We start from the raw sequence: 11,373 nt of genomic DNA, 5'->3' as shown, positions 1-11,373 counted from the left end.
CTCCCCCCCCCCCCCAAGAAAGTTTGTTCTACTGCTGTGAAGTAATTTCTCCTATTGTTTAGCCAAAATCTGTAACTGATTAAAACTCACACTGAGTTCTTGTTGACTAGCACATATTTAATCTGGCACTGGCTTTGAGTTAGTTGTGACTGTGGCAAGATATTTGGTAGCTCAGGATGTTTTCACATTTACTCACTCTGTGTTGATTCTTGCCTGCTCCAGATAGTTCTTGGCTCTCAGGGCCTCATCCTGGGCCAGACGTACACTTGAGCTCATGGCCTCTGCTCGAGCATGAATATCCAAGGCTGACTGTTCCAGATCCTGCCTCTCAGCGATTGGGACAATTGGGAGTACAGAGAGAGAGAGAGAGAGAGAGAGGGGAAAAAAGGAAGAACTACAGAGTCCATCACCCAACTGGGTCACTGTACAACTTTAGCATAAAACAATTGGAACCATTTGTTGTCACAGTAACCTACAGCTATCAGTTTGGGAAGCAAGAAAAACATGCAGCTCTTAGCAGATGTGGGAAACCTTTCGCTCCCCAGATGATTTGGCCTTTCAACTCCTAGGAGCCCCAGACAGCATGGTCAAGGGCATAGGATCATGGGATTTGCAGTCCAAAACATATCGAGGGCCAGGAATCCCCCTGCCTTTTACTGGGGGATGCCCACATACATTAACTTGAGAACAGCAACAGTATTTTGGCCCCCAAAATACAACCCATGGAGTTTCTGCCCCTTAAACAGTCTCTAGCCCCTGCGTGTCTCTCCATATTACCTTCTGGTGGCCATTTATGTAGAATATTGTAAGCAAAAGGGGCTAGGCCTTAGTAACCAGGATCGCTAGTGTCAGAACAGAGCCTGATTGCTAAAAATATTTTAGTGCCAGTACTGCAGTTCCCAAGTTCCAGTCGCTAGAGGCCACCAATCTGGCAGCTCCCATGAGTGACTGCCACCAGAACAGATGGCAGTAGATGGGCAGAAATAATTGGAAACCTCCTTAGTTTGATATCGGCTGAACATTTTATGGCTAGGTACCCAAATGCTGTGCTGTCTCTTTGTCCGGCTACCTGCTTGTGTGAACCAGTGCCCATGTGGTTCTGCTTATTTCAAAGGAGAGCGTGTGGGTGTTTCATCATAGAAGTGGCTAATGGCAATGAGGTGCCCATGGCAACCACCTGTCAGGATAATGGGGGAAGCAAGCCTCCATCTCAGTATATATCAGGAGAATATGTGCTTGCCAGAAAAGGGCCACGTGAAATCCCTTGGCCATAAAAGCAGCAAAGGGGAAATCAGCATCCCCTGAGAGAAAGAAAATCCTCTCATATAGACTCAAAATGTGGTGGACAAAGTGAAACTTTTATTTAAAGCCTATTAAAAGCAGCTGCCAGTCTGCAAAGGCTAGGAGTGGGGAACATATTTTAGCCTTCAGGCTGAACTGGTCCCAGAAAATCATTTTAGGAGCTCCCTGCATTGTTAAGTCCTAATTTAAGTCATACTTCAGTCACTCTGAGTCTTCTTTAAGAAGGTGGGGATTCAGAATGGATCTCCTATCTCTCATGTAAAACTTGGAAAAAATATCTTTTTCAGTTTACAACTCCCACAATCCATTTACCAGCTTGGCCTCTGTAGTCCATAAAAGCAACTTTTCCCAGCTCTTTGTCACATAGACAATACAGAGCAAGGTGTGTATCAGGCAGATTCCTTTGTTCCTTGGTTATGCTTATCTCTTTAGTGTAAGGAGGGGGGGCAATTACCTAGGCTACTTGGCTTTTACTAGGCACACAGAGATGCAATCACACATTGTCTTTTAATAACAGATTGTCAAGGAGAGGCGTTACCAGTACTATTAAGTGATGAACTTGTAATTAATTGATGCTTATAACCCACTCATCCCTGCTCAAAGAATGCTGGACTGGAGGAGCTGCTAAACACCACCTGTTGGGCTATAAAACTGAGCAAGGATTTAAATGAGTCTCTGCCACGTTCAAGTTTTAGGCAATTTCTCCCCCCATTTGGTAATTTTATTTGCATGTCATCTACTGCTGGAAGAGAGACAAACGCTCAAATGTACAACTGCAAAAAAATGTAAGAAGAGTCCCACTGGATCAGAACAACATTTTCTCTAGTCCAGCTTTCTGTTCCCACAGTTACCAACCAAAGACTTGTGAGCAGAGCTAAATTTCTCTTGTGCGGTTGTGCTTTCAGATATTCCTCACTTCATCTTTATTATTCCACTGCCACAATAGCTATGTAAGCATTGAGCAGGGAGCCTTGCTTCTGTTGAGGGACACATTTTCCTGAGGGATAATCTGTCAGATGGGAAGAGCTTGCGCTTTTCTCCCACAACAGATTGCTCCTGCAAGAGGCTTAAAGGGTTTTCTTGAAAGGGGATTTTAAATTAAGCTAAGGGCCACAAGTTACTCTCTCATACTCTAGTTACAACCAACTTGAAGTAAACATATATGAAGTATTAGAAGTTAAAATGTTTCTAAAGCTAAAACCCTCCATACTGCCTAAGTGATGTACTGATGAATAGGGCACAACAGAACAATTTACACTGCAATCCTACATACATCTACCTTAAAATAAATTCCACTGCACTAAGTGGTGTTTATTTCCATGTAAAAGTATATAGGATTACAGTCTCAACCATTCAGAAAGTGAGCTTTGTGAGGACATGTGGGAGGAGAAAAGTGGAGGAAGACACATGTTAATAATTTGCATGAAGTAAACAACCAAAAACCTAAAAATGTCCATGTCACAAGACCAAGCAGGGGAATATATTTTGGAAGCGTCATTTCTCCTCCCAACACATATAAATTTGCCATCCCAGAAAGTTAAATTTAAAAGTTCTTTTATTTTCCTCCCTCTGACCTATTACTGTTCCCAGGAGGGGGAAAGCAAATGAGAAAGGCAATAGGACATGGATGGGGAGACAATCCATTGAGTGACTACTGAAGCTGTGCTTATGAGCGGCCATAGGTCAGTGAGAAGGCATGTGCTTTGCATGCAGAAGGCTTCAGGTTCAGTCCCTGAAACTTCTAGGTAAAGCTGATTTCCACAAATCTCTGCCAGAGAGTTTGGAGAGCTTTTAGGCTCGCCAGTCAGAGGAAACAATACTGGGCCAGGTGAACTAATGGTCAGATTCAGTATAAGACAGCTTCATATGAATATAGCTATAACAGGCGAGAGCTGATTTCAGATCTCTGAGATACTGCCCTATCTGGGCCGGTGTCAGCTTGGGCCAGAAGAAAGTTCTAGCAAGGCTGCACTCTGATATCTCTTTTATTGGGGGCAGAAGGGTGTGGGGTTGGCATAATCTGTTTCTCACGGTACCATTATCTTCTTCTGCAAACGCTGGCAGCTGGGACATGTGCCTGGAGGTGGGGCCCTCTGTTTCAGCTCCTCCAAGATGGGTGCCACAGCCTGTTCAACCATCTGTCGCAGTGACTCTGTGTTCACAAAGCTATAGCTGTGGCCAGGAACAAGGCAGGGAGAAAAGAGAGGATGCACTTTACACAGAGACTGATACAGACACTCACAACTTGTTTATCCCTTCCCATGCCATGCTAGAAGATTCCTTCCCCGCCCCCCCACTCCAAACCAGTCCAGGTTAAGGCATCAAGGAAATCCCCAGGTCAGTGCAACAAAGGCACAGATTTTTGCAATAATAAACAAGTGGTACACATCCACTACTTCTACAAAATGGTGCTTATTTTGCACAAAATTCAGTGTTGTATTCCTTTGCTATAAATCCAATATCTGAAATTGTAGGGCCAGGGAAGGGATCATTAATGTGAGCAAGAGGTAGGCAGAATAAAGGGAAAATGTAGCTTGCATGCGTGGAATATGACCAGGAGGCTGTAAGGGAAAACCAATTAGCCACTGAAGATGGAACAGCACTTGCTCCTCTTAGTATTCTAAAAATACATGCTGATATGAAGATACAGAATTTATTTTTTTTAAATAATAAAAAATAAAGTGAAGCTTTTTAGAAATTCAGAAACTACAGCATGTATCGGATTTTCTATGGTATAGTAAATTATCAATAATTACTGCTTATGGGAATCATCCACATTGTATAGTATGGCTTCTCTCCTGGGAAATGGAAAATCCAATGATTTGGAAGAGAAAAACTGTGCTCTGATGTTACACTAATACATGGCTGGGAATTATGCAGCCCTCCAGGTGTTTGGACTACAACTCCCATCAGCTTTATCCAGCATAGCCAATAGTGAGGAATGTTTGGAGTGGGAGTCCATTAACATCTGTCAAACAGCATGATTCCTGTATATAGACTGCTTGGGCAAGTATTTTTATTTTGCTAAAAGCCTGCCACCAACATACAGGGGTCCTTTGTATCTGCTGGTGTTTGGTTCCAGGATCCTCCATCCATACCAAAATCTGTGGAAGCTCAACTCCCGCTGTATACAATGGAACAGTAAAATGGCAAAATCAAGCTTTATTTTCTAGAATTTATATTTTTTGTAATATTTTAAAGCCATGGACAGTTGAATCTGTGGATGAAGAATGCATAGATACTGACAGCTGACTGTATTACCAGAACAGCCTTGCAACATGTGTGAAATTGGAGAATCCAAGTCTTTCTTACAGTGCCCCACATTCATTGTTCTTGTCTCTACCCTCACATAACCCATCCTTGCTTGGCCTCCCTGTTCCCAGGTTGGCCTATCTTCCTCAATCTTCATAACCCATATGAGCCCTTGTGTGTTTGAAACAGGCACCTGGAACATCTGGCACAGCTGGCAGGTTGCCTCTCAGGTGTCTCTAAGGGCTTGAGTGCTGACAGATGTCGGGACACATCTTCCAGCAGTGGCTTCACTTGCCGCAGCCCATCTAGGTCAGTACGGAGCTGGGTGAGGGACGTCGAGGTCCGTTTTGCCCTGGCATGGAAAGAAAAGTCAAAGGCAGCTGCCTTAAGCACAACTATATATTTCCACCATTTCCAGAGTCATTGCCATGCTTTTAAAAAAGCACATGTCCCAGTGGTGTAAATTTGGAGGCATGGACCTGGAGCTATTGAATAACCATTATATTCATGTTTTAATGTGACAAGAGTGAATATATGCTCATTTTAATGAGAATAGAACATGTTCTTTCAACCATTCTTTCCGCTCCCCCTCCAACCTCTTTTGTAAATTATGGGGTTCCTTGGTTCCACTCTTTCTCATCTAAATATGCTATGCTCCAGTCATCTGGAGTCTCACTGAGCATGCGCAAGGGTGCCAATTCACAATTAAGAATCCACCAATGTGATGACTTACTTTGCACAGAATCTGGGTCGCGTTCGGGGAGGCCATTACAGTGAATTTAAGGTGTGATAAGTAATCACGTAATTGCGTGAATTTTCGAATTGACCTCACTATTTTCTCTTTCAAAATTGAGAGTCTCCTGTCCCCTTTGATAAACTCCTATGAGGAGCTGGATTGGGTCCTGCTGCTGCTTAATCCTTTGTTCTGTTGGATTCTGCAGGTGCAGAACCAAGAGATTGCAAAATAGCCCTGACTGCTTGAGGAGGGCAGAAGCCACCAGGAGGAAAAGGGAACCTATTTTCTTGAGAGATGCACGTACGTGGCAGAGACCTCATCCAATTCCTCTCGCAGCATCCTGAGTGTCTGACTATGTTCCATGTGTGTCCTCTCCCACTGTGGAAGCAGGCCTTCAAGACGCACGCCCAGATGGGCCAACAATCGGAGCACCTCCTTCTGGGTTAGTCCATCCCTCTGAGACTGACCTGATAGCTCCAGCACACATTTCCTATAGGGCAGTGGAAAGAGACCATTGCATTGGGAAAAGAAGCTGGTGCCTCCATCACATGGGAGGGGAACTTCTGACCCTTCATTAGACTTCAGCTCCCAGATGCCTCAGACCAAATGCCCAACATTAAGGGATTGTGGAGGTAGTAGCCCCAAACCAACTGGTGGGCCAAAGGTAGCCCAACAAGACACTGCCTTTCCCACATGTTCCCCACACTACCTGATTTCTTCCAGCAGAGGAGCACAAGCCAAGGCAGAGGCCACATTTGGCTTTCCATCAACGCCCCCCTCATCCCCTGGCCCTGCTCGTAAGTGGCCACTCTCCAGCGCCACTCGCAGGCTGTTGATGGCTGTGAGGATAGCAGCAGTGGATTGTTGTAGTTCACCCTCTTCAGAATTGGAAGGTCTCAAAGCTGTTGCTGTTGCACTGCTGACTAGTTCCAGGAGTTGTTTGGAGACTCCACATGCCATCCTCTGTTCCAGGTCTAGCCATTCTCGCTCCTGCCGACTAAGGTCCTCTGCTTGAATCTGCCTTTGTATGAAACGCAGTTTCTCCTAAAGAGAGTGGGAGAAGGAGAGTGTCACGGATTTGTTTTCTGATGTTTTATTTATCTCTGCATACTGCTCTTTCCTCAAATTCCTATAACAATGGTTTGAAACAGTTGCAGTTTGCATCAGTGGAGTGACTACTTGCAACAGTGAAATTTCAGGCTTTTAAGGTGTTCAAGATAGGGTTGGAAAGAATATTTGTAACTACATATTCATTCTCAGGTTGAAAAGTCAGGAAACCCACTGGGAAAAATAACAGACCAAGTAAGAGTTTTGCATAATTTTATCCCAGTTTTTAAAATATTCCAACATACTATGGAGAAATTGTTTTGTGTAAAAAAACTAACAACTTTTTTTTTGCACAAAATGCTACTTCCTGTGCAGAAAATACAATTTTTTTGCTGTGCAAAAACACATCTGGGTTTTATCCAGAGATTAATTGTTCCATAACACTTCAGGACATTCAAATACAGAGAGAATATAGCAAAGGAATATTCATTTTCTCCTGCAGCAGGAGAGAAAAATACTGTAAATATTCATCCTTGTATGTAAGGACAAAATAATGATGGATTTACATCCCTAACGGCAAATACATCCTGCTCTTTACAAACTGCTAGGACAGGTTGCACCATTTAAAAAATGTAACACAAACAAGTGTGGCAGACAAAATAAAATGCATGTAGTGAAAAAGCAAAGAAAGCAACAAGAGTGTGAAATGGCTGCAAAAGAACAATCAAAGCCTTTGGAGAGAAGCACTTAGAAAGAAAGAAAAACACCCTACCAAAGCATGGTCAGAGGGAGAATAATAATAACTCAACTACTGGGTTTGCTGTATGGATGTCTGTCATTTCCACTAACAAGTACAGAGGATGCTGGGCTCGCTTTGTGAGCCAAGTAGTTGTTTCAGAGCTGGGGTAAGATATTCCTTAGCCTACAACCCAATGAATCCCACAGCAGCAGAACCAAGGGAGGTCTCTAAGGAGGAGATCAGTTCTCAAACACAGGAGGTAGAGATTTGGAAGAATGTGACATATGGAAGTAGAGGGACAGATCAGGGATCATGCTGTGAGTCTGGAGCTACAGAATCAATTTAAATCTCTCTCCCTTATCAATGATGATGAGGAGCAGCAACAAGAACAACAGTGTCCTCAGAGAACATGCGGGTGACCTTGGAAGATACAGCACATGGGATGGTCCCTGGCAGTCCTCAGAGGAGGCATGCAGTAATGGTAGGAGACTCTTTACTGAGGGGAACAGAAGCAGTGGTTTGCAGGCTAACAGGATTACTAGAGAGGTGTGATGTAAGAAAAAGACTTATGAGAATCATCAGGTCCACTGACTATTAACCCTTCCTTTAGTCCACATGGGAACTAATGACACTGCAAGACATAGCCTTCAAGACATCACAAGACTTTGAGTAAAATATTACAAGGCTCTGGGTAGGACGCTGAAGAATCCCGATGCACAAAGGTGTTGTTTTATCTCTCCTCCCAGTTGAAGGACACTGCCCAGGCAGGGAGAGAAGAATAGTGGAGGTGAACAACTGGCTCTGCAGATGGTGCTGCCATGACTGATGGACCATGAACTATGGTCTGCAGTTTCATGAAGATGGATGTCTGACAAGTGCTGGGTTGTTCATCACAGCAGTTGGCAGGAACCTTTTTTGCTAAAAGTCTCACAAGCCTGATTAGGAAGTTTTTAAAGTGAGTTATGTGGGAGAGGAAGACAGGATTCTTGGCAGGGGTGGGGGTATGGCTGTAGCAAAAGGAAGTAAACAGTAGGACCACTGTGTTGAGAAGATTGTGAAATGCTGTCAGGGGACAGAGAAAAGGTAGAACTACTTAACACATTCCTTACCTCTGTCTTCTCCCAAAAGTAAAATAGTGCTCATCCTGAGGAAATTGGAGCAGATGATGCAGTCAGGGAACTAAAGCACAGAATAGGTAAAGAGATAGTACAGGAATAACTGGCTACTCTAAATGAATTCAAGTCTCCAGGGTCTGAAGAACTACATCCAATGGCATTAAGGATGTAGGTGTCTTAGTAGATCATAAGTTGAACACGATCCAACAGTGTGATGTGACAGCTAAAAAAACCAATGCGATTCTAAGCTGCATTAATAGGAGTATAATGTCTAGACTGAGGAAAGTACTGTAATAGTACCACTCTATTTTGCTTTAGTCAGACCTCACCTGGAATACTGTTTCCAGTTCTGGGCATCACAGTCCAAGAAGCATATTGACAAGCTGGAATGTATAAAGAGGAGGATGACCAAAATAGTACAAAGTATGGAAATCATGCCCTATGAGGAGCAGCTTAGACAGTTGCTTATGTTTAGCCTGAAGAAAAGATTAAGAGGTGACACGATATCCAGGCTTAAATATTTGAAGGGATGTAATATTGAGGGCAGAGCAAACTTGTTTTCTGCTGCTCCCGAGAATAGGAACTGGACCAATGGATTTGAGCTACAGGGAAAGAGATCTTCGGCTATAATCCTGCATCATTATCATACTAATTTCTGGCAATTACCAAACTCCTGAAATGTTGTCCTTACATTTCCACATGGAGTTAAATTACTCATGCAAGCCACAGGGACCACACCAGTCATCACCACCACCCTCGTGTTCTTTCAGTCCCTCTCACCTCCAGCAGCACTGAGTTTTTCTTGAGCACGTTGGTCTTAACCTCAGCATCTTCTACCGATTTTGTCACCTTTCGGCAGCTCTCCTATAGGAGAAGATGGTGTATGTGTGTGTGATGGGGAGCACTTCAGGCACCAGGCAGGCAGGCAGGCAAAGGAAAGGAAATGGAATAATTCTTAAATCAACCCATGCTCCCTCCCTCCCACATTTTCAAGGAAAAATAATCCCAAGGAATTGAGTAATCTAAAATCTCCTTTTTGTGGGGCATAGCAGTGGGATCTTGCAGATTTATTCATTTTTTTCTAAATAAAAGAATGATGATTGCCATTTGTCTCGGGCCTCTGGTGGCTCTTTTGTAACTATGGAAACAAACAAACTGTTTTGTGGTGTTCCTGCCTGCTTCAGCCTACTCCTAACCCACTCACTCAGATGGATGTCATTCTGACACTGAACTATCCATGCCAGCTTCTGCAAACAACAAATCCAGCTTTGCCACCTTCACTAGTCTCCTTCCCACCATGATCAAGTCCCTATTACATTATCTTTTCTGCCTAGAATAAAAACAAGGAAGCTGCTTTGTTGTCCTCATCCAGACTATTTTGTGAAGTGTAAGACAAATGTAAAAAAAAAAAAAAGTTAAAAAGAACAATTTTGTTCACCTTCATTTGTAAATCTTAACATGATCTGAGCTGTGAAGTCAAAGGCTTTCATGGCTGGCATCCATAGTTGTTTGTGGGTTATTCGGACTATGTGGCCATGTTCTAGAAGAGTTTATTCCTGATGTTTTGCCAGCATCTGTGGCTGGTATCTTCAAAGAAATCTTCTCTGAAGATTCCAGCCACAGATGCTGGCGAAATGTCAGGAATAAACTCTTCTAGAACATGGCCACATAGTCCGAATAACCCACAAACAACTATGATGTGAGCTATCTAGCAACATTTGCCAGTTTGTTTAACTAGTCTGTAAATGACTATAAAGACACCAAGAATGTGAAAGTTTTCCTATACCTTGGTTAAGTCATTAATCAAAATGGACAGTCAAGAAATCAGATGAAGACTAAGACTAGGAAGGGCAGCTATGTGGGAACTAGACAAAATTCACAAGTGTAAAGAAATATAATTTAATATCAAAGTCAGGATTGTCCATGCCATTGTATTTCCAATTTCTATGTATGGTTGCAAAACCTGGACAGTGAAGAAAGCTGATAGGAAGAGAATAAATGAATTTGAAATATGGTGCTGGAGGACAGTTCTGCAGATACCCTGGGCTGCCAAAATGACAAATAAATGGGTCCTAGAGAGAATCAGTTTGGTACAGTGGTTTGAGTACTTTTGAGATCAGGGTTTGAATCCTCACTTGGCCATAGAAACCCACTGGCTGAAACTCCATGATAGGTTTAACTTAAAGTTGTCGTAAGTCAGAAATGACTTGAAAGGCAGACAACAGCAGCAAACCAAGCCTGAACTCTCCCTAGAAGCTAAGATGACCAAATTGAGACGGTCATACTTTGAACATATTATGAGAGGACATGACACACTAGAAAAGACAATGATGCTTGGTAAGGTAGAAGGCAGTAGGAAAAGAAAAAGACAGGCGCATAGATTCATGGCTCTGAGTTTGCAAAACCTGAGCAGGACTGTGGGTGACAGCAGCTTGGAGGTCTTTCAGTCCTCCTAAATCAGAGTTGATGTGACAGCAGTTAACTACATGGAAATGTGCTATGATCTTGCTAGAAGTCCTGCTGGGTTGATTAGGTAAAGCTAAATGGGCTAGCCTAATTAATTCAATAAGCTTCACAGCTAGGTGGGAATTTGAATGCAGGTCTCCCCAGTCCTAATCCAACATTCTAACTACCTCCCTGAGGGTCATTCCTGAGGGTCATTCCTGTTGGAAGCAAAAATGTATCAAGGCTTGCATAGAGCAATAAGTGAGAGAGAGGACTCTCTCAGGAGAGCAGCTTGAGAATTTATCCTGTTTCTATCACAAGCTCATACTGCACTGGCTTCACTGCACTTTTCTTAATAGAGACATCAAATATTCCTACATTATTACTTTTAGGGAGCGTGAGGTAGCCATGACAGGCAGTAGTATATTTAGTGTGTCAAAAGAACAGTAAAATGTTAGTTATTTACTTCATTATTTTTATATATTTTTCCTACCATGGATGTGGAGAGATGTTTTTCTGCCTCATGTACTAAAATAACTTGGCTAGGGTATGACTCACCTTGACTAGAGGGGGAGAGGATATAATTTACTGCTCTGCTTGAGGACATCTCCTGGTATCAATACTAGCATCTCCTGATATCTCAGGTGTCCTCTCTCTATCCATTCTGCACAGGGGCTAGATCACCAGAACCATCCCTGAATCTTCACTTGCACACAAAGATCAGTAGCTAATGTGCC

At 43.0% G+C, this 11,373-nt stretch overlaps 1 protein-coding gene across 13 annotated transcripts in view; it reads right to left on the bottom strand.

Moving 5' to 3' along the window:
- TSKS (testis specific serine kinase substrate) overlaps window positions 1-11,373 on the bottom strand; it is a 32,422-nt gene that overhangs the window by 2,595 nt on the left and 18,454 nt on the right. For 9 of the 13 annotated variants that reach the window (XM_089531572.1, XM_089531573.1, XM_089531565.1 and 6 more), the window contains 6 exons: window positions 8,972-9,055; window positions 6,000-6,334; window positions 5,595-5,780; window positions 4,748-4,906; window positions 3,339-3,474; window positions 197-327 (listed from right to left, as the gene is read on the bottom strand). In XM_089531572.1, coding sequence (XP_089387698.1) covers window positions 197-327; window positions 3,339-3,474; window positions 4,748-4,906; window positions 5,595-5,780; window positions 6,000-6,334; window positions 8,972-9,055 — 1,031 coding nt within the window. The remainder of the gene's footprint in view (window positions 1-196; window positions 328-3,338; window positions 3,475-4,747; window positions 4,907-5,594; window positions 5,781-5,999; window positions 6,335-8,971; window positions 9,056-11,373) is intronic. The other 4 variants (XM_089531567.1, XM_089531577.1, XM_089531571.1 and 1 more) reach the window with 2 other exon arrangements.

Source organism: Sceloporus occidentalis, unplaced genomic scaffold (genome assembly GCF_023333645.1).
Source record: "Sceloporus occidentalis isolate IW3139 unplaced genomic scaffold, rSceOcc1.0.p SCAF_7, whole genome shotgun sequence".
NCBI lineage: Eukaryota > Metazoa > Chordata > Lepidosauria > Squamata > Phrynosomatidae > Sceloporus > Sceloporus occidentalis.
This window is presented reverse-complemented; position numbering and strand designations above follow the sequence as displayed.